General features: G+C 45.3%; 1 protein-coding gene across 1 annotated transcript in view; it reads right to left on the bottom strand.

Moving 5' to 3' along the window:
• The window catches only part of LOC119394303 (atrial natriuretic peptide receptor 1-like), an 83,059-nt gene that overhangs the window by 46,352 nt on the left and 12,120 nt on the right, over positions 1-24,587 (bottom strand). The window contains exon 6 of the mRNA XM_037661593.2: positions 15,147-15,323. Within this exon, the coding sequence (XP_037517521.2) occupies positions 15,147-15,323 (177 nt within the window). The remainder of the gene's footprint in view (positions 1-15,146; positions 15,324-24,587) is intronic.

The following is a 24,587-nucleotide window of genomic DNA, read 5'->3' as shown; positions in this document are numbered from 1 at the left end:
ATGCTATGTTTTAGTATCTGCCCTCCTCCTTTCTCTCCTCGTCGCCATCACATCTCTTCTCCTCACGCTCACTCCCCCCCCCCCCCTGGCTACACTATACTACACAAGGCTATGCTATGGCCTGCTGGCGTGCCTGAATAGCCGAAGTGAATCTCGTCGATGTTTTACCAAGTTTAGTGGTATCTGCTAATTGTGCCTCGCCTCCCTATTTGCAAGGATTCATGCGTGAAGTGTATGAATCAGTGCGGTTTTTGACAGTAAGATTCTCTAACGACTATATATTCTCTAGTTCACGAAAAGATCTATATAATGCCATATTAGATATTTTGTTTGCTGCACCTTTGTACCGCTCACTATATGTTGGATTGCCTGGACACGACGTGCTTGTGCGTGTGAAGAAAATGCCTATTTCACCAACATTCAAGACATTCTTCTACAAAGTGCATACACAGACGCTGCCTGTGAAGACCTGGTTAAGCAGCAAAGGCATCTTTGTACCTTCAGTTAACTGTCGCCTCTGTGAAGTTCCGGAAACTATAGAACATTGCTTCATCAGCTGTAAAGACGCCATACTCTTCTGGGACGTTCTACAAAGGGCTTTTAAAAAACAACTCGATTTAAATTCGTATAGCATACGTTATCTCATGCCACCGAAAAGCCATTCTGTGCCTGTTGCACAGTTGTGGTATGCACAGTTTATGGAAAACTCGCATGTTAGACAGGCATGCGGAACCCATGGTATCATCGCGGTAACATTTCATTCAAATGGCTCTTCAGCTGAAAGACTTTTACGAACAATTAGAGTTTCAACCGGACTGGTATCCACTCTTCATGAAATGTATAGCTTTAATACCCTTTTAGGACTTCTGTGTAACGCTTGTACGCTGGTAGAGGCCGCCTCGAGTATTTTGTTCGCTATGTATGCAAATTACACACATTTGTAATAAATACCATGAAAGAAAAAAAAAGTGCCTGAATAGCCGAGTGATTAGGACGCTCACCTTTGGATCGAGGGTACGCGAGTTCGAATCCCGCCTCGTGAAGCATTTTTTTTTGGCAAGAATTTCTCGCTTTGCCTTCCTTTATACCTCTTTCTCTCTCTGTCTCTTTCTTTTTTTCTCCCTTTCTCTCTGTACTCGTTCTCTAACTCATCACGGTTATTACAGGCCACGCCGGAGAAGTCGGCGCACGTGTTCTAGGAGCGGAGCAGAAGATTAAGAAGAGGACAAAGATAGCGCATGCTGGTTCATAATGATAGTTTTGGGTCACGGCAGACATTTTACGCCGAGCTAGAACAGCCTCGCTGTTAAAACAAAGCTTTGCGGCAAAATTCGAATGCCAACGTTAGTAAACGGTAAGAAAGCATTTGTGTTAGGGCACATGCTCTAATAAGCTATTTAAGCCGAACTTTTTTCTTGTAACGAATTTCCCCATTGCTTTAAGGATGTGAAGATTTTTTGTAAGCATATTTTTTATGCCTAAGTGCTTTCATTCTTAAAGAAATCAGTTGCCTTATACCACATATTCCTGTTGTAAAGGTGTTTATTGACGGCGCGATTGACGGTGACGATGCACAGCGACGACAGTCACGACGGAGCGCAACCTCGCAGACTCTCACGAGCACGAGGGGCGTGCTTCCCGAGAAGAGGCGAAGAGGGCGACCCACTAGAAGGTGCTCGAGAGGACGGCCCATTACAGTGTTCCAATGTTTCTCTACAATTACCCCGGGTACGAAAAGGGAGTCCTCTGGCGACCTAACAGCTGGTCACTATGAGCGGGTCATGGTAGGGCTTGAGGCTCTCCACGTTGACAATGTCGCGCCCTCGACGGCGCATGTCCGTAGATGGTTCAATGGGTTCAATCAGGTAGTTGACCGGGGATGTGCGTTCGACGACACGGTAGGGGCCTTCGTATTTGGGCTGTAGTTTGGAAGAGAGGCCAGTTGCAATGGTAGGGACCGAGAGCCATACGAGCGCTTCAGGTAGGAACGTGGGTGCAGAAGTGTTGGTCTCACCGCGGATGCTCTTCTGCCGCTCTTGGTCATGCGTAGTAAAGGTTCTGGCAAGCTCGCGACACTCCTCAGCAAGTCTGGCTGTGGCAGAAATAGGCGCACACTCAGATCGATCCGGCTTGTATGGAAGGATTGTGTCGATGGTGTGCGACGGGTGCCTGCCATACAATAAGAAAAATGGTGAGAAACCAGTGGTGCTTTGAGGTGCGGTATTGTAGGCGTAGGTGACGAAAGGCAGAATGGAATCCCAATTTGTGTGATCGGCGGCGACGTACATCGAGAGCATGTCGCCGAGCGTGCGGTTAAAGCGTTCCGTGAGCCCATTCGTCTGCGGGTGGTAAGCAGTAGTTTTGCGGTGAACAACGTTGCACTCTTTGAGGATGGCTTCGACGACTTCCGACAGGAAGACACGGCCTCGATCGCTCAGCAGCTCCTGGGGTGGACCGTGGCGCAGCATGAACCGGCGGAGCAGGAAGGAGGCTACATCGCGCGCTGTAGCCGCTGGGAGGGCGGCAGTTTCGGCGTATCGCGTAAGGTGGTCTACAGCGACGATAGCCCAGCGGTTACCAGCCGACGTCAGAGGAAGTGGCCCATACAAATCGATGCCAACGCGCCCAAACGGTGGTAGCGGTACACTGTGTTTAACGTCGGTTAGTTCCTAATGTGCACGAGGGGGCGCGCAATGTGAAGGAAGAAAGGTCGGGCAGCTACACTTTATAAATAAAGTTGAAAAGTGATACTTAGCCGCACGCTTTCTCATTTGGCAGTAATGGGTGTTGTAAGTTCTTCATTCATCCGTCTAACATGCTATCATTCATCGTCATGGTTCTTGCACCTCACGAGCTGTCGCTCACTTGGGGGCATGCATCCATTTTTTTTACTTTCTTTGCCCCCCCCCCCCCCGCCCAAGAAAAAAAGAGTATGCATTTCAGACCTGCCGTTTCTTTATAAACAACACAGTGTGGTAGCTGGCGTACTTTCAGGTCCGGAGCAACGAGAGCAGCGAGATTATGTTTTGTGTATTGATAGCTTGCACTGACTTAAAGGACGCACAACATGGCTCCAACATGGCGACTTAGATGACGTTAAGGCAGTGTAATCATCCAGCGATTAACCTGTTTCAGGGTGATAACGACGTCGTTGGAACGTTATTGGGCCTCTGTGCGGCGATAACGAAGGACCCAGCACGCGATGTAATGATAACACTAACGTGGCATCACAACATTTGCATCCCACCATGTCGGTGCTCCAATGTGGCTGCTTCAGAGTCGGCAGTGCAAGCCATCTATAGTATGCAGCACGAAGCAGTTCCTAGAAGAGGACATGGCTGCTATATGTTACAAACGTGATAACATATCTGCAGTGGCTTATACTACAGCCGCACTTGTTATCTACTCAGTTTAATCTTCCTTCTATCGAAATCTTTTTGCTCGCATCATTTTTCTGCCTGTTGCGTATTTTTCCGCGTACCATAATACAAATGGATGACGCCCGCGAATAATTTCAGTGCTCAAACATCGGCGGGTTAATATAGTGATTCAGTAAATAAGCCTTTATACTTCAACTTCGATGCAATGTATGCATTCACAAGGGGCATAGCCAGAAATTTTTTTCGAGGGCGGTGTGAGGGCGGTCGAACCACCTTTTATGTAAATTTGTGTGGGTGTGTGTATGTGTGGGTGTATATATACACAGAGAACAGCGCTTGGCAGAGAACAGCGCTTCGCGATAGGTGGCGAGACGCTGGAAGTTGTAAAGGAGTACGTCTACTTAGGACAGGTAGTAACCACGGAGCCGAACCATGAGAGTGAAATAACTAGAAGAATAAGGATGGGATGGGGTTCATTTGGCAAGCATTATCAAATCATGAATAGTAGTCTACCACTATCTCTCAAGAGGAAGGTATATAACAGCTGCATCTTACCGGTACTTACCTACGGAGCAGAAACCTGGAGACTTACAAAGAGGGTTCAACTTAAATTGAGGACGACGCAGCGAGCGATGGAAAGGAAAATGATAGGTGTAACCTTAAGAGACAGGAAGAGAGCAGAGTGGGTCAGGGAACAAACGGGGGTTAAGGATATCATAGTTGAAATTAAGAAGAAGAAATGGATGTGGGCCGGCCACGTAGCACGTCGGCAGGATAACCGGTGGTCATTAAGGATAACTGACTGGATTCCAAGAGAGGGCAAACGCCTGAGGGGAAGGCAGAAAATTAGGTGGGTAGATGAGATTAAGAAGTTTGCAGGTATAACGTGGCAACAGAAAGCACAGGACCGGGTTGATTGGCGGAACATGGGAGAGGCCTTTGCCCTGCAGTGGGCGTAGACAGGCTGATGATGATGATGATGATGATGATATATACACATGCAAATTTAAACATTTCGGACCGGAGGGTAGGTTGAACACCCCCAAACCGCCGCCCACTTGGCTACGCCACTGCAATTCAAGACCCACAATATTTCGTAGATGTGCTACCAACGGTAATATTCATCCCGCCCACGATCGCCATATCATTTTCTAGGAGAATGTGCACTGTGGCCAATCCGAAGACATGCGCTGTCTACTTTCGCTTAGATTGATTCCTGCATGAATGATATGTTTCCTGTTGCTTCAACGATACCAATATAAGGAGCAAAGAAGCCGCAAAGAGATTGAACCGTCTTTGAGTTTTGCCGCTATTCTAATGCAGGCAAGTTGCACGACCCGAAACGGCAGCGTTTCAAGTTGTACCTGCACTATAAGTTTTAACGCTCAAGTACACTCGAAAACAGCTCATGTAATGGAAATAACCTATAGCCTGCTTTTTCGCCGTTTCAAATGCGCAGCATTAGCGAACCTCAGACACTTTGGCCTATTGTAAACAAGTCAGCGCAAACGAGACGGAACACAAGAAAGGAAGGACACAGTACGAGCGCTGTGTTCTTTCTTGTGTTCCGTCTCGTTTGCGCTGCCTTTTTTACAATATGCATCAATTCCAACTCGCCCACCTCTCTACCTTACTGCACTTTGGTCGTTTCTATCTACGTATCTATGTGCCTAGCCGCCTACCTCTGGGCGCTCTCGTGGTCGTCTCCATATATACCAAAATTGGCATAGCAGGTTACCAGTGTATGGCGAACACGATTCACTGGTCATGGCATGAATAACGCAAAACGCCTGTCGCGTACGTCATGAATCTCTTTCCATCAGTCACGTGTGACACATACCCGCATACCACAGTTCATGTTATGCGGGTATGTGCCACAGGTGATTCACAGTCTCAATCAAAAGAGTAACCCCGAACACACATTGAAACGCAAGGCAAGAGAGAGAGAGCTGAAGAAAGAACACCCCTAGAAGGCGCTCGACTGCCGTCCACTCATCCACGTGGCCCGCGAGAATGACGCAGTGTTTTTCTTCATTTCATATGAGGCTGGGCGATGGCCTCATAGTGACCGAGGATGACGTCAGATTGATTGAGATCCGCTTTGTGACACGAGAAGAAGCCGCCGCTAAGTTCTCTGATGGCATACGGCTATACTACATGAATGCGGACGTCGACCGCTATAACGCACATTGCTTCTACGCTGCGGACAACGTGCTATATCAACCCGCATGCGATAACATAATTGGCTATAAGAATGAGTAGGTACACAGAGATGCCCTGACCAAGGTGTCCAAGATGAAAGCAAGCGACATGGGTGGCCAGCCGGCCTCAATTTGCCTGAGCATCGGCAAGCCATTCATGATCACGGCCAACATCGACGTAAGCGACGGCCTCGTTAATGGAAACATGGACACCTTGAGCGTCACGAACACGGCAACCTCGTGCGACTGTGGCTTGAATTCCCAACGTCCATGGTAGGCAGCCAGGACGAAGCACATCGCTACCGCACACCCCTCAATAGAATGGAAATGGGTGCCCGTAGTAATGCGAACCAACACAACCACGATATACGCAAGAAAAACACCTCGTGTAAAAGGACACAGCTTCCCCTTGCGGAAGCAAACGCCATAACTATATATAAGTCACAAAGGGCCGCATACGCCCAGGTAGTATACGGATACGATATGCGGCAACCACTGAAGTTGTTCTGCGTAGAACTTTCCAGGGCTACCAGCCTCGACGGCCTATACCTCACCAACGCAAAAGGTGACTTCAGGTTCAGACATGTCGCCGGCTCTATCGACAGACAGTCTGTCGATGACATGACCCGGCTAGCAAACAGGCCTCTAGACATTGTCTTGAACCGGGCTGCCACCTTCATTCGATGCCACAACCACAACAATCACTTCAGGCTCACCGTTCTCAACGTACAGCCTGTGCAAATCGAAAAAGACGCTTTGCTCACAGAAACTGGCGTGTTAGCACTTTGTGGAACCTGGAGCGATGAGCCCACTGTGTCGTCCACAGCAAGCGGCTTCATTGCAGGTGCGGGGGCGTGGGCACAAATAAGAACACATCGATGCGCAACTTCAACGTAGGCCGCATCCCACTTCGCCGGCCACCACACACACAACACACACAGACAAGCAGCGGAATCGGCGAGATCTGCGTTTCGCATATCAATTATAATTAACCAAGACATTCTGCTCACCGCCATACACCTCAGAAATCTCAAGAACCTCTTCCACACGTGCACACGCGTTCGTGAAACGTGCGTGCGTTGTTCATCATAACGGACAAGTATAAGCACTACATATCAGGTTACTTCCTCTGGTGTTGTTAATATCCATGTTGCTGCTGGGACCGTTACGCAACTGTGAACAACTGGTTATATAACACACGTGCGAATCTTCAACATATGTGTGTGCGTATACCATTTGCCCATATCTTTTGCGTCATTTCGTAACGTTTCGCGCAATGTAAAAAATTACGCCACAGTCCCATTGCCGCCGCATGCTTCGCATAACATCGATTTCCACGGTATGCGGGATCTCCCAAACTTTAAATGCGAAGCAATATCTTAGCGAACCTTTGGAAATTTGAGCATTTCTATCTATCTATCTATCTATCTATCTATCTATCTATCTATCTATCTATCTATCTATCTATCTATCTATCTATCTATCTATCTATCTATCTATCTATCTATCTATCTATCTATCTATCTATCTATCTATCTATCTATCTATCTATCTATCTATCTATCTATCTATCTATCTATCTATCTATCTATCTATCTATCTATCTATCTATCTATCTATCTATCTATCTATCTATCTATCTATCTATCTATCTAGCCAGCCGCCTACGCCTGGGTGCTCTCATGATCGCCTCCTTAACTTGGTGTAGACCGAAATTGGCATGCGAGGGTATAAGGATATGACGAATATGAATGTCGGGTCATGACATGAATAACACGAAAATCCTGTCGCGCACGTCGTCAAACCCTTTCCTCCGGACACGTGCGGCACATATTCGTTTACCACGAGCCGTGGTGTACGGGTATGCGCCACAGGTGATTGACCGTTTATATCTACTCAGGAACGGCGAGAACAGATATTGGTAATTTAAATGTGAGAGAGTTAAGAAAAACCGACATCGGCAGCGGTGACCCGACGAATGGAAAGAATAAAAATTAGGATCCCAGCAGTAATCGAACCCAAGCATTCTGTGTGGCAATCAGGTATTCTACCACAGACCCACGCCAGTTCTATAAACTACTTTGGAAAAACAGCCTCTGCAGGAGTAATGGCGATGTAACGTCAGTTGTGGTTGTGGTGCTGGCTATCTAATTTTACAGGAAAGCAATAAACACTAGATATGTACTCCTACGATACAGGCGTCATATTAGATTAACGTCTGTGGTCCCAGTGCTGGCTCCACTTTTATAGCAGTCTAATAAACATTACATTTGTATTCCTATGATACAGCAAGCTATATTGAAACATTGCTCGACTCCGGAGGAATACATTACGAAAGTTACGTTGATATTCACATGATTGCACCATAAAGTGCGCTTAGTTTTGATAATACTGACTATGTAATCTAACGTGAGAGCTGACGTTACGTCGCACCTTAAGTCACCCTTTAAACGCCAGTGTTGTCAACGTGCCTGCTAAGACCACGATGTGCACACAGCTACTAAACTTACAAAAACACGTCGATCCACCTCGTAACGCTTGGCTCAAAGCCATAAAATACAGCATAGAAGTGCTCGCTGACTGCTTCGCATGAAACCGTTTTCCAAAACGCATGTGTTTTGCCGAACCTTTTTTCTTGCTATAAAGCAATTCTCGAGTGTGATTTTGCTGTCGTGGGGAAGTTATAGCATACGTAAAACGTCCATTTCGTCTCATGATTTTTGCCAATATGAAGGATGGAATTTGGAATTTGTCAACTAAATCAAGTTACGATCATGTCGAGCAGCCCTCGTTTTACCTGTGGCCTAAATTCAAATACTGTGACTTTCTCTATCACGCTCATGTTACTCAAGCTTCTCCTGAACTGCTATATGGAACGCATACTTCTCTTTGAGGCCTTCCACTTTGAAGGAATACATAAAACATTTCTGTTTCATGAAAGTTTTGCACTCCGAAACCCTAATTGATTTTTATGGTACGTTGTTTTAAAGATGCGTCTTTTAATTGAAACGTAAATATACCTATAATGAAACATAAAGGGCTTCTTAATAATAGTTAAAGTACATTTTTCTTGTTGGATTTCTTTCATGGCGACGGCGCGACTCTTAGTCTTCGCGTTACTGTTCTGAGGAATGCCTTGTTGTGCATTACTCAGCAATAATATTTATTTTGGTTTTGTTCCCTCCGTTGATATATGTTCTGGTACATTTCTTTTATTTCAACAGCTTCTGTTCGTACGAGCTCAGTTGACGCAAATGAGGGGATGGACACTCCTGTCAGATAATTATATTTACCCTCTGTCTTCTCTTGGCGTTTCAAGAAAATAAATTTCAACTGCAGTGCTAGTGAAATAATTTTTACATTTTCAGGACAGATATGTCCAGAGTGGTGCTAGTAATACAATTTCCGCTAGTATAGGAGACTGCAGTATATGCTGCTTTTAGCAGTTTCATTGTTATACAAAAATATATGAATCCAACAGACAACTTAGCCAAGGAAAGCATGGGGGACATCAATGGTTGTTTAACTGTAGTGTAGTAATTATGACGTAAATTGAAATGAATTAAAGTGGACGAAAAAATCACCCTTTTGGTCGGCGGTACCCAAAACCACAACCATCAATTGGTTTCAAAATTTCAAGAATTTCTCCCAGAGCTGCTTATTGGCATGCAGTTTACTGAACCTTCATGTGTAGCCGCGTATAGGCATTGCGATTCTTCACGCAGGAGTTTACCAGAAGTTTCAATGAAAAACCTTAAAAAATAGAATAGTGGAACCCGTCACGTTAAGTACCAATATGATCTGTTGGAAATGCACAAAAAAAACAAAACATAAGAACTACACTGTAAGGAAGAATAAAAAGCTGTCCTGTTACTCTTTTTGGGGAGTCCTGAGTGACCACGTATGTGACTCTCTTTAAAGAAACTCGTTCACTCTCTTTTGGACAGTCACACCTCAATAAGAGTTAGAGCTCTCCAAAACGGAGTTAACGTGTATTTTAAGAAGGGTTACATATGTGGCAAGTCAGGACTTTGCCAAAAGAGCAGCAGGTGATATTTTGTTTCTTAGAGTGTAGGTGGTATATTAAATGCACCTAAAGTGGATGCTTGAGCGAGTTGGTTCGGCGTACAAGAAATTAAAACAGCTCAAAAGATAGAGGACCATTTTGTCCTTTTTCAGTAGTCCTTTGTTATTCGCGCTGTCTTAGATTTTGCTACGCTAATCACATCTGTTATCAATATGCTGTTCATGACATTAATTAACTTTCATATTAATGAGTCTTGCACTGTGAAGGCTAAAGTTCTGAAGTCGATATTTAGTTAAAGGCGCGGCGAATTCCTCCGGGAAGCTTCCGCTTGGCCTGCTTTGAAACCGTGAAGAATGAGAAAAAGTTTGCTCATTAAAATTCCAGGGCAATTTTTTTTAAGCTTCGAAGGTTTCTATAAAAACGTTGCGGCATTTCTTTGTATCTTTGTGCTATTGAAAGATAAATGCCAGTTTTTCCTACTCGTGAGAACTTTCTCTACCGTGCTGGTGTCCGCGGAACTGATTTGTTATATTCAGTGCCCCTACGCTTCGATTTATCGATTAATTGGCTCTAACTGTGTGACACGATAGCCTTCAGGTCAGCTCGGATGGCAGAGCGACTGTTCCGACATGATTTAGGTGTCGGGTTTGCATCCCGTGGCATGACGGTTTCCTTCACCTGCCATGGCTTTTGTTCTTTACATACCCTGTTTCTGGCTGATTTATGCTACAACCAGAAGAATGCGGTTTCAACTCGTTTAATATAAATTCATCCTTGTGAAACACAGCGTATCCGCTAAGCATGGCGGAAAGCCTACTTGGATGAAATGAGATTAAGGCGTTACGCTTGGATAATGAATCATGTAAAAGAGTATTAAAATTGTTATAAGAGTAATCGCGTCAGCAAATAAGACTGACGAAGGAGCTAGCCGACATTGGAGAATACTTGTTCCGCGAAGTTCTAAACGGTAACTAGAACACGGCTCGTGCTGGCTGAATGGTGGATAATGTCACCTAGTATTGGCTACAGTGTTGCCATGTGTTGTTTAACTAATGTTGTTACAATTAATGCTTGCTCATTTTCTGCTAATTCTTCAGCGGGTCCTGCTTCATTTTTAACGCGAAATTGTTTTGTGCCCGGATCCACCACGGCTCCACTGACGTATTTCCGTCACGAATATGACGTTGTAAAATATACACTAACAGATGGCAAAGAAAAAACTTGAAGAAAAATCCCCGTTGCCGGGAGTCAAATCAAATCAAATCAAATTTATTTCAACATACAAGCGATGTCGTGGACAATGAACTAAAAGCCAGCAAGGCTTGACAGGGTCCATTGCCCATTTTTCAGGCAGTGACAAAACGGGAGAAACAAGAAATACACCAGAATTAAACTATAAATATATCGCATGATATTACAAGAATCCAAGAATTACATGAAACACAAGAAATACACAAAAAATACACAAGAATTACGCTATCAATACACCGAAACATATAACTGGAATGCAAGAATAACACAAGAAGTAACCAGCATTATAAGCACTAATACATAAACATTGGCATTGCAGTAAATAAACATAGTACATAAACATAGGCATTGCAGTTGCATACATGTTTTTTTTTTGACATTATGAAGAATTATATTACATTTTTTGTATTTAAGTGATAGGGTAGTCTATAACGTAGCATCTGATAGGTATAGTTCGTTCTAGACCTCGGTAGTTCCCATATTTCAGAGCTCCTTGTATTGGCCATTTTATGCTTTCGCGTTAAATTAGAAATGCGTTTTAGAGTGTCATTGTTCTTTTTAATAGCATTCTTATAACTTCTTATTAATAGGTTTTCGTAAATGTTAGGCATTGGTACCAAATTTAGTTTTTCGAACAGAGGACTAGTTGGCGTTAAGTAAGGCACATCTAAAATGCAACGCACGGCTTTTTTCTGCATTCTATGCAGAGTAATGATGTTAGTAAGTGTCGTAGTGCCCCAGACGAGATGACAATAGTGTACGTACGACAGGAACAGGGATTTGTACAGTAGAAGTTTAACACTTTCAGGAACCTACGACCCCTTGTTCCGCAGCGCGCGGCGCGAAACCACTCTGCCACAGAGAGCACGTTCTTCAGCTTAGTAACGGCGAGCTATTTATATACACCATTTACTGTTGGCGGTGCTCAGAGCTCGGTGTCTTCAACGTGTTCTTGTTATCACTAGCGAGATGGCGCGAAGAGCGCGCAGGGCGAGCTTTAAAGGTCGTCGCCCCGCGCGTTGCGATGTGAGTGCGCCTCTACAGGGGGTGTCTCTCGTGCCCGCGCGCTTATCTCGTGATGGGGGCGGTCTGGACGTCTTGCGCTTTCTCCGCAAGTTTCCCTCGACGTTACAGAGAGCATGAAGGTCACTTCGCTCGCGCAGTGGCCGCGTTTCCGAAAGGAGCGCGCTGCTCACACACAAGTGAGTAACAGTTGTGACAGTTGTTAGTTTGCGCTCGTCCTGAGCATGCTCTTTTCGAGCGTCTTTTCCGCTTTAGAGCGCGCTGCAAGTTTCGAGCTGCTTGCCGTTCTTCGTGTGACATTAGAATTTGTTGCTATAACATTCATTCCTTCACCCGTGTGGCGAAACAATGCACAATAAACGCTCAACTACCCCTGTGAAGACACGTTTCCCTTTCATGTTATACCGATTCCTATGAAAGGGGGATAAGCCATGTTTTTTTTTGTTCCTCTGTATCATCTCGAGCGCTACCGAGATGCGACTATTTCAATGTCGTTGTGGGCGCTGCTCACTACGTACCTGTTGTGCACACGCCCAGTATAGCTGCCAGTACAGTGTGACCTGCGTAGGCGCTGAGCCTGTGCTCCGCTAATGGGATGCCGAAAATAACGCCTTTTAATCTGCACATTGAATATCCAGCGAAAATTGGATGCCTTGCATGCTTTATATGCCACTCGGTCGATAGAGGTCGCAGACGCGTGGACGACTTGCTCCGCACGTACGTTGGTTCGAAAAAGCAATTATATTAATATTTGACGTTTATTTATTTATTTATTTATTTATTTATTTATTTATTTATTTAGTTATTTATTTATTTATTTATTTATTTATTTATTGTTTTAGGGGGGTCCGAAGTGAAGAGGGAAAGATATAAGCAAAGAAAAAGTAACCAAACATCAGAATCAGGCTCAAACGCACTGGTGAAACGTCGTGATAGAAAAGAATGATACCAAGCTGCAGTAAAAATAATCGACATGCATCTTAAGAAGCAGGATCAATTGCAGTGGTAAAGCAAAACATCAAACATATCTCTGCAGGAAGCTAATTCCAAGCACTAAGAGTATCAGAGAAAAACGAGAATTCAACAGATCGAAGAGGCATTTGTGCTCCCAATGTTTTCTTTTTGCATAATCACGCCTTGCTGGTACATAAAATGGTCGTTTGATGTAGCCATCTTTGTCTATTCATGTTTTACCATTACAAATAATAAAGAGAAGTTTAAGCCTTTGCAGTTTTCGACGAGACTCTAGTTGTTTCCAACCTTTCGGTTTATAGTCTACGAGCTTCTTATGATATAATCATAATTGCAGGTCACGAATCTCGCTGCCTGTTTCTGCGCCCTTCCTAAATCATTTTTAATACAGCTGTAAAGAGGTTCCATGCTACACAAGAGTGTTCTAAAATTGGTCTAATGTTAGTTAGATACAAAATTTCCTTCAACTTTTTTGGTGCATGGTTAAAGTTTCTTCGAAAAAAGTGCAGCAACTTAGAAGCTTTGGCAGTAAATTTAACAATGTGATAAATCCAGTCCAATGTTGAAGTGAATGTGATTCCCACGTATTTTAAATGATCAGTCGTTATTAATAGATTATATTTAAGGACATACGAATTGTCTCTCGGGTTTTTCTCATTATTAAACCTAACGTTAAAAAATTTTTGCTACATTTAGGTTAATGTGCCATTTATAACACCAAGACGTCATTTTCTCGATGTCGGAGTAAAATACAGCGGTGTCATTAACACATCTCACTAGATAATACAGTACACAGACATCAGCATAGAGTCTTGCGGTAGATGTAAGACAATGTGGAAAATTATTTAAGAAAATTATAAACAGCGCGGGACCCAGAACCGAGCCCTATGCTCATATTGAATGTGCGTAATATGGTAACTGTATTCCACACTTCGTAAAACAATGATTAATTTTAATTCTAGTGTCTAATATTGTAAAAGTTTAGTTCATTATGTTCTTTTCTATGTTATGTAATATCATAAAACCACGTTGGTGTATTAACTTTTGTTCTGCATGTACGCTTTTTGCTGTTGCCGAAAATTTTTAACGCAGTATTTTTAACCCCGGACCAGGACAAATTTTTCGGCGACTCAGAGGCTTTATTTTCTGAGAAATCCGTATAGATTTCCTTGTGGCATCGTGCTACAAAGGGGTGGTTGTCTATTTTCCCTTTCTTAACCCTTCCGCCACCTTGCGGGATTCCGCAGAACTGATTTTCAATAATGCAGTAGGAGCCTCTGTCAGGCCTCACTGCCCTTTGCTCTTGCTACAGTTTCTGTAAAGATAGAGCAGAAATAAATCTTTCTTTCACCAAAAAAAAAAGCTTCTCTCTACTGTCTCTTATATTCATCTATTGCCTTGCCTGTGATGCTGGCCGGGTCCCTTATGGTCTGCAAAACATAACGTCATTTTTTCTCTGTTTGACAAAACCCATTGCCTCTCTGCCTAGTGTGAAGTGCCGCGACAGCATGTTGTTCCCGCGTATTGTTTGAGACACCGCTTTAGCTAACGCAGCGCATTAAAAAAGGCGGGGAAGGGGGGGGCAATGTAGTTTCCTTGAATATACTTTGCTGCTGTGGACATTTCGTTTTTTTTATATATTTTTGAGATGTTAGCGCTTCTATATAGCACCGTCTACTCTACTATTTTGTATAGTTATATTACTATATTACTAATATACGTATGAATGAAGGAAGAGAATTTTGAAGGTTGCAGATTCGGTCCCTGCCGGCGGGAAGTTGTCTTTTCGTCCACTTTACATTCTTAACATCTACATTACAATTACTACAATACACTTAAAACAGTACAATCAACGAACCCTATACCTTCCTTTGGCTTAATTATCTGCTGGTTTTCCTTTAAGGATATATACTTGTTAATATATACTATTATACATTGTTTAGGAGACGTTAGCGCTTTTACATACCGCCTGTTTCACAGATAACAGGATACGTGAAAAGCAATGAAAAAAATGCATAAAAGAGCACCTAGGAAGAGAGCGACACGCAAAACAACACAAAATACATACCAGTAATATAACACTGTAGTTCACACAAAGTGCAGTTACACGAACACCATATATGCTGAAAATAGTACACAACATTCAGTCACGCAACAGCACTGAAATCGGCAAAGTCCAGTCACAGGGACGCAGAATAAGTTTGCAGATGAAGCGACACATAACTCCCTTCGTGGTCAGTATGTTATAGTAACAGAGCTGAACCTAAACGCAATGGTATGATAGGAGTGTACCTTCAGGTTCCATCACCGATCTCGTGCGGCCGATGCGTTCCAGGGACTCGTACGGTCCCGACCTGGTGATCACCTCTTGGAGAATTATGGCAAAGGCGTAGATGTCTCCCTTCTGCGACGAGTGCTGCCGCGGCTCTTTGAGGCGCAGGAACTCCGGCGCAGTCCAGAACATGGATCCTGCACGCAAGGATAAGTAGCTTTAGAGGGACAATAAAGGGGTAGAGCAAATCTTTGGTCTTATACTTCGTGTTTTCAAAATGATATTTTCTCATCGCATCCACACATGCTGTGGGAATGTGAGGTCCAATATCAAAATGTTAATACCGAAACCCTCTCGTCTAGATGGCGCGCCGCACTGCGCAGCTCCCACCTCGATGATCAGCTATGGGCCAGCAAGCCCGCGAGGCGGCGATGACGCAAGACGTCGACGTCCACACGTGGGAGGCCTAGGCCGCGCCAGTGAAACTGCTGGTTCTCAGTAAAGTTTATTCCTCCCTCTAATATCAGTAATGCATTTAATATTAATGGAGAAGGTTCTGGTGAAAGCAATATTTTCCGAATTTTGCTTCGAAGCCGTAACATTGGGGCGTCAATATTACGTTCAGGATTTTTAATCTTTTTTCTTTGTATTCCTCCTGTTACGGCTAAGTAAAACATTATCTGTAATATTAATGAGTTGCGCATTTGCCGGTTTTCGAAGGCAGTGTTATCAACACTTCTTGGATAAACAATGAACTGGATCTTCAGTAGACGCCGCGAAAGTCGATGGCGTCAAAATGAGAGCGTGCAGGAACTCTAAAGTGACGTCACGATGCGCCTTTCGTCATTGAGGTTTGTCAGCCTCATCGGATCCCTTCGCGCTGTATAGAGCGGATATTATATTTTTTGACGCTGTGTAAGAATAGCTAACCGAGCATAGGTCAAATTGTCTTTATTGCACTAATAAATATCCGGACACTCTGGGCGAATATTCGCCATTACCATCACCGTCATCACGTGGAAAAAGGAAAAGACAGAAGGCAGGAAAGTTTACCATAAAGTCTATCCTACATACGCTGCCGATAGGGGAAAGGACAATAGAGAGATCAGGGATATAGATGATGGGGAGGGAAAGACGCTTTTAACTCGCTCACGCATGGACGGCACCATTCAGTCAAAGACTGATACAGGCAAGTCGTCCTCAAAGAGAGCTTTGTGGGCGACGGGGATGTAAAGTATGGCACGTGTACGGATGGACGATCATTCAGTCGTCCCAACGAGTTGTAGAGATTGTCTTTATGGTATTTTTTTATAAAATTCCAGTGCGATACTAATGAGCGGCAGCACATCGTATACTTCGTGTGGAAGGGCAAACGTGCGAGGTTGAGTCGATGATAGCTCGAAACGGACTGTAGCGCACTTGTGTATTCGTTTTGTGTATTTCTTATTTCGGAAACAACATGTAGTACAGTCCACCCGCATGTATCAAACTCGCAAGAAAAAAAAAACGGGAATTACTTCGACATATCGTTGAATTCGCTATCATATACACGCACTAACTTTCACTGAAAATGTAGATTGCCTACTTGATACTTTTGATGAGGTAGTAGTGATTGGAAAGGTGTGCGCGGTGTTGTGCGCTGTAAAAACGAGCGGTTGGGGCAATAAAGGTGTCAGTTGTAAGCTCAGCGCTCGTCCAGTGCACTGTGTCCCTTCGTCCTCGTCCTTTTTTGCGCCGTGTTTCCTCAGCTAAGCATGGACCAACTCGCCCAAATCACTCTTGCTCAACTTCTTGGGGAGTTTTGCGGTGCCCCACGTTCGATATATGAAGTGTTCCGGCTATTTTTGTTCAATGTAGCCCTAGATTTTCCTATGCATTAAGAGAGAAAGAATTTACTTACAGAAATGCAGAGAGGTCAGCCTGAGCTACATTTTGCTCTGGCCTGCTCCTCTACGCTAGGGAGGGGTGTCCTATGCATTGATGTTAAACCATTGTCGGGTTCGAAAATAGTGCGATATAAAGGACAATTCAATTTACCCGAGTTCGAAATAGACTGGTTTGACTGTACCTTTAGAGTGACAGGTACCTCAGTTATTTCGTAAAGATTCGTCGTAGAAAACAGTTTGGAGTGCCGGCACGGCACACGGACAACACTACTGCCCGCTGTCATCTGAAAGATCCCACTGTAACACTGTAGAACATAGACAGAATGCTTATTCGTGCATGCTTGGGAATGGCGGCGCGGTCAGTTAACGGAGATCCGCATAGGCATACGCGAAATACAACTACTCAGGTATGATCACAGGTCGGCAAACTCCCTCATGGGACTCAGACTCAGATCGGGCTGTAAGTAGGAGTATGAGTGAGTCCGGATGAGTAACCTTTTGGTGAGTTTGAGTCCGAGTGAGTCCAGTTGAGGAAAATTTTAGTGAGTGTGAGTCCGAGTGAGTCTGGTTGAGGAAAATACTGGCGATGTCTGATTCCACGTGAGCCCTAAGCGCAAAATATATTTCTTGAGTGAGTCTGACTCAGCTCCACCTCTTATTGACGACCTATGGTCCTACCTGCTCGTCTTCAGCATTGATCGCCTTATATCGCCTTATATTAATCAGCCTTATATCGGCTTAGGTTTATTATTAAGTCTATTTATCTATACACGATTTTATTTTCGATTCATGGGCGCCGCCATCTTGGGCAGATAAGCGATTGCTTTGTCGGTTTTCTATGTCATAATATGAAATGATCACGGTCATGAAACGTTGAATGTACCGGCCCAAGCGTTTTCGTGGGTGGTAGTTAACCGTAGCACGGTTTGTTTATTCGATACGGATACAAAACTGCAAAGTTATCAGTTCAACGTGGCGGCCCTTGAGCGCGTCCGGGAATTGGTGTTAACATACTAGCGTTCATGCGCCACCTCAGTATAGATTTTTTCCTGCAGTTAGGGCACTGTGGCTCTTCATTTCCACATGCAGATCGGTCGTGGTTGCCCCCGCAGCGTGAGCATCGTGCTTGTAACCTGCAGGCACCAGCAACATGGCCAAAACGCTGACACTTGGTGCACTGTCTCGTAGCCTCAATGTACTTGTACACTCGGTAACGTGTGTAGCCCAGGATGACGTACTCAGGAGCACTTTCGGTAACAAACACAATGCGGACGTTTTCTGACGTTCCCAGTCGCCTTACAGATCTGACATGAGTCTACGTCAACTCACTGTCCCATTTTGCGTAAAGAGAAGTGGATACACAATTACAAGGTGGAAAACAACGTTGGGTACCAATTGGCAAAGGATGCGGTACGCCAGAAACAAAAACCTCGAGGTGGTGGCCAAGCAATGATGCCCCCAGTTGACAAAGGAATGCCGTCAAATCCGCCACGAATTGACGACACAAATGAGTTCCCGTCTCTACCGACTTGCCCATCAGCTCCAACTCCTCACACACGAGGTGCTCAGGAGCGCTCATCTGGCCTGTCGAAAGAGTCACGGGCCCCAACGTCTTGGCGTGGATCACGCGAGTGCGGCGCCCGAAAAGACCATGGAAATATATACTCGTTACTATCTGCTCTTGTCGACGCTGTACGCAGCTTCCTCACTCCAATGTCCTCCCAGGTGGCTAAGTCGATATACTGACGCTGCTTGATTTTCTCTCTCCTGTTCTGGCACAATGGCGTTAACAGCTCAGCCGACCAGTTTCAAGAACATTAGGAAACAGGCAACAGTATTGCAATGGAATGCCTGCAGCCTCCGCTGTCGTCTGTCCGACTTCAGACAGTTTGTATATAAGCACCGCTTTCCGGTGATCGCCACCTCAGAGTCCCGAGTGCACACTGGCATTCGTCTTTCAGGATACACCATCACAGCTTCTTCGACGGGAATGGATACCAGCAGAGTTCTCTTGGCTGTTCGTAATGATTTAACTTTCAATGTTCACCACATATCAGCCGATGCATCCAATGAATATGCTGCAGTGACAGTGAAGTGGGACACTTTGACCTTTACGGTGATTGCGGCATACATACCACCTCGCGCTACGTTTGATGTGGACAGGCTGCAGGACATAATAGACGGCACACCTGGACCTCACATACTAACCGGGGACTTCAACGTGCATCACCCTGCCTGGGGCGGTCGAAAGACTTCTATCCGCGGTAGACGCCTTTTTGATATCGCACATCGAAACAACCTGGCGATTCTTAACGATGGACAGCCAACCTTCTTCAAGAATGACCGGTGCAGCGCCCTAGATGTCATCATGACCTCCGCGCACCTCATGTCCACGGCAACCTGGTTTGCTGACATCGAAAGTCATGGTAGTGACAACGTACATCTCCTTGGGCTGTCCTAAGCAGTACACGCAACGGAGGGTGGTTCGTTGCACTAACTGGGAGTTATACAACGCTACAATCGAAGATTCAGACCCATCTGAAATGACATATGAGGAGTTTGTGGCTGTGCTCAATCAAGCAAAACAAAGTAGCATGAAACGCCTAGAACCACCTCGAACTCATTCAACGGTTGACGTTGAGTATGAGAGGCTCCGGGCCATTCGCCCCCGATCTGAAAGACGTGCTCGTAGGACATTGTCTGCAGATGACATTCGCGATGCCAGGCGAATGCAAAAACAAATCCAACGTCACCTGGATAAGCTAGATAGGAGGCAATGGCGGGCCTTCTGTTCTAAACTGGACCCATGAAAGCCGCTGTCAAGAATATGGGGTATCGTCCGCAGCCTAAAAACCACACCTACTCAACTGCATCCCTTCAGTTTCAGTTGCTTTATCTCGTAACAGCAGCGAGTTGGACGTGGCGGAGGCTTTCTGCTCTAAGATAACTGCAGTAGTGGCGCAAGCAACCTTGCCTCGTGTAGCACAAAAGGTTTTAGCGATGACGAGCACCACAGAGGCGGATGAACCTTTTTCGATCATGGAACTGCTTGGAGCATTGGCACTGGTGAACAAGGCGTCATCTCCCGGACCTGACTGCGTTAGCTACGCTGAGTTAACGCATTTAGGCGACAAGGCGAAGATGCGCCTTCTTGCCATATTTAGTGCCAGCTGGGAGAGTGGGCGTCTTGAACCTTGCTGGAAACGAGCTCGTGTCACCCCTATTCTCAAGCCTGGCAAGTCTCCAACGGACCCTAACTCCTATCGTCCCATTGCTCTTCTCAGTTGCGTAGGAAAGCTTATGGAGAAGATGGTATTGATGCGCCTGGACTGGTTGCTGATGAACATGAATGCATACCCTCCACAAATGTCAGGGTTTCGAAAGGGCCGCAGTAGCATCGACAATGTGATTCGTCTCATTAACTGCGTAAAACTCAACAAAGCTACGGGCAACATCACTATCGGCGTATTCCTCGGCATCAAGGGAGCGTTCGATAACGTGACTCACGAGTCCATCCTATACGCCCTGAAGTCTGTCGGAGTTGGCGGTCGTATGTACCGCTGGATCTTGGACTACCTCACTGATCGGTCAGTCTACATGTCCACAAGAGAAGGTGACACAGCCCCGCACACAGTGCATCGAGGAGTTCCCCAGGGCGGTGTTCTAAGTCCAACCTTATTCAACATCTCTCTCATTGGACTGGAGAAGTGCATCCCTGCATCGGTCGAAATCTCTATCTATGCAGATGACATTTGTATATGGAGCAGTGGTCGCAACAGACGTGTCCTACGAGCAAGACTACAAAAAGCTCTCAATTCAATCGAAAAATTCTTACTCGGGCGATGTCTAATGATGTCACCAGAAAAATGTGCCGCCGTTGCTTTTACGAGGCGTGATGTTTCGCGCTATACGTTAAAGGTAGCGAATAGTCCCATTCGGTATGTGCAAAGTCATAAGTTTCTGGGAGTGGCAATCGACAGGCTAATGACATGGACGCCCCAAGTTCGAATACTAAAGGAAAAAGTTGCATCATGCGCGAGCATCTTCCGCATGTTATCAAGCAACGCCGGGGGCTGCTCCATAAGTGCCCTGCTGCGAATGTATACGGCTCTCTGTGATGGTCTTCTAAGATACAGCCTTCCTGCGTTACATGGCATTTCACAAACCAACATACAAGCGCTGACTGGAGCTCAAGCGAAAGCCCTGAGAGTGTGCCTTGGCCTACCAAAAAACACATCAAGTATTGGAACCCTTGCCGAAAGCAGACGACTATCAGCTGCAGTGCTTCTGCAGCAGGAGTTTCTTCGAGTTCACTTGCGTTATGCCACCAGAGTGCCGGGTCATCCGCTTGCTTCAGACAGTGGTCTTGTGGTGCGGAGCTTGCTTCCGCTGCATTATCAAAGCGCATCAATGCCTACGGAGCCATCGTGGAAAATTCCTTCGTGGTCAATAATCACTTTTGTGCCTGGGTTCAAGAACAAGAGACGTACACCCGGACCAGCACTAACATATATCACCCTACAGCACGTGGAAAATAATTACAGGGCTCACCGTCATATTTACACTGATGGCTCTGTTACACCTACATCGTCTGCAATTGGTGTCTGGATTCCATCTGCCAATGTCACCTTCTCTGCCACTCTTAGTCACCGAACTTCATCTACAGCGACGGAACTGGCTGCACTACGGGCTGCTTTTAATTACATTGTAGATCAGACAGCTGAGTCTTGGGTCATCTTCACCGACTCAAGAGCGGCGCTGCAGTCTCTGAAGTCTCCACGCACGCAAGACAAACTCGTCATGGACATCAAATATCTATGCAACAAAGCCTGTGACCTCCATAACCGCATTGCTCTGCAGTGGATACCTGCCCACTGTGGAATACAAGGCAACGTCCAGGCTGATGACGCTGCCAAAGCTGGAAATGACGCCTCGAGAGAAATCATCGAGATACCTTTTCTCGAGAAAAGATGCCGCGACAATCGTATCGGCACACGCTTGGCGGCTCCAGCGATCCCTCTGGACAGATGCTAATCACCAGTACGGACCACTTTACAAGATTGACCCATCGTGTAACTTTGACATGCCGCGAGACCTAAACAGGCAAGATGAAACATGCTTGCACCGCATCAGACTGAACGTCGCATACACCAACTACTTCAGGAGCAAGATTAAGCTGTCGGACTCACCAATGTGCGTCCAATGCAACGTCCAAGAAGATCTACATCATGTTCTTTGTGAATGCAAGCGATACGCATCAAAGAGACAGTCTCTGAATGCAGCCTTGCATCTTCAACGGGGATCGTGCTTAGAGTTGCGACATGTTCTGGGCCCATGACAAAGCAGCACCTGTGCGCTACGTGCCACAAAAGCGCTGTTGAATTTCTTGCGGGCCACGAGCCTGAACGAAACTTTGTAAACTTGTGTGACTGTATGTGTTATGTGTTTATCACTGTATATATCATAATCGTCACCCAGCACCTGGAGTAGCATGTCAGCCGAACAGCCAGGCAAACATCTCCAGCTTCATTAAAATGTTTATCTCTCTCTCTCTCACTATAGACTGTTCTAGATTGATCAGACGCGTGAGTCCGGGGGGGGGGGGGGGGAGGGTGTCATGGCCTCCCCCTGCAAACTCATTCACGGGAAGTTCTTGATGAAGATATCTCGTGTGAGTCGCATATTTTCTAAACATGTCCTTACTGGATTCAAACCACTGATAACTCGTATTTGAAGGTACAAGATCAAAAGGCCTATCGTAGATCAGTGATTATGTGAGATATTGGCGTGAAAGAGCATTGACACCATGATCGAAAAAGGTTTTTTTTTTCCACGCTAACGGACTCACGAGTCGACTCACTGAGACTCCCTCACACTCAGATCGGGCCGTGAGTCTGAGTCTGAGTGAGTCCGGCTGAGTAATACGTTGGTGAGCTTGAGTCCGAGTGAGTTCGGCTGAGAAAAAGTTTGGCGAGCCTGAGTTAGAGTGAGTAGATGAGGAAAATTTTGGTGAGTCTGAATCCGAGTGAGCCCTCGGAGCAAAATACACTCCTTGAGTGAGTCTGAGGGAGCTCAAATTTGTTTGCCGACCTATGGGCATGATATTTCCTTATGTAAGATAATTGAAAGCTGGTTGACGACAACACTTTAGGTATTGCTGGCGTGTCAAACCGCTGCCATAAAACGAGTTTCTTTATTGTTATATTTGAATAAAGCAGTAATGTCATGAAACTTCAGAGCGCATTTATAATGGCGCCAATACAACAAAAGGATAGACGTCACTTCAATTAATCTAAGTGATAAGCTGGCCTGTCAGCCCTAATTTTGAAAACGGCCGCAGCTATAAAGAGCTTTCTAAACTACGCATGTACGGCATTCTGCGAGTTTAGCGGCTCGTCTTACGCAAGACATGTCAGGCCGTCATCGAGTGAGATCTGTCCATGTTTGCCGTGAGCGTGTGACTACCTGCTTGTTAGGTTACTAAACTTATGTTAGCGGTAATGATATATTTAAGATAAAAGCACGTATATTTGTGTAATTGTGTAGCGTATCGCTATCGCTACCAATGCTTATTCTTTCAGTCGAATTGATATATAACCATGTAATATGATATAACAATTTGTAGTCGACCTATTCAGGTCAAAAGTTTGCCGTTCAAGAACAAGAGCTTCTTGTCATATAACGTAAATGAATGAAAGCAGATACCCATATTTTCGCGGTGCATGTTCTGTATCTCGATTATCATGGTTACACACACCGTAAAACATATATGCATGTTTTCGTTCAATCGGAAGCGTGTCATGAAAAGCCTTTCTTAAACGCTAAACATTGTAATTGGCTTGTAACCAGTTGTGTTTATACAATCCTTCTATTTGCAGTGAAGCTTCGCCTTTAAGCATAGGTCGGCACAAAAATTGGAGCTCACTCAGACTCACTCAAGAAATATATTTTGCCCTGAGAGCGCACTCGGACTCAGACTGACCAAAGTTTTTCTGAACCGGACTCACTCGGACTCAGACTCACCAAAATTTTCATCCACCGGACTCACTCGGACTCAAATTCACCAAAATATTACTCACCCGGACTCCCTCAGACTCAGACTCACGGCCCGATCCGGGTCTGAGTGAGTGGATACATGAGTGAGTTTGCCGACCTATGCCTTTAAGAGTTGAACGCTATAGCGATATCCGGCCCCATCCTGATCGAGCTCTGTTTGGCTTGTCATTATGTTCAGTCACACGCACACGCACGCACGCACGCGCACGCACGCACGCACACACACGCACACTCACACGCGCGCACACACACACAAACACACACACACACACACACACACACACACACACACACACACACACACACACACACACACACACACACACACACACACACACACACACACACACACACACACACACACACACACACACACACACACACACACGCACGCACGCACGCACGCGCTCACGACATAACTATAGTAAAGGTAAAGCATTCCGCCCTCTTCAACTGCACTTTTATGACAACAGTGTACCCACTACGTGCGTGTAAGAGAATGCGCGCACTAATCTGTAT

The sequence above is a fragment of the Rhipicephalus sanguineus genome, chromosome 5 (assembly GCF_013339695.2).
Source record: "Rhipicephalus sanguineus isolate Rsan-2018 chromosome 5, BIME_Rsan_1.4, whole genome shotgun sequence".
NCBI lineage: Eukaryota > Metazoa > Arthropoda > Arachnida > Ixodida > Ixodidae > Rhipicephalus > Rhipicephalus sanguineus.
This window is presented reverse-complemented; position numbering and strand designations above follow the sequence as displayed.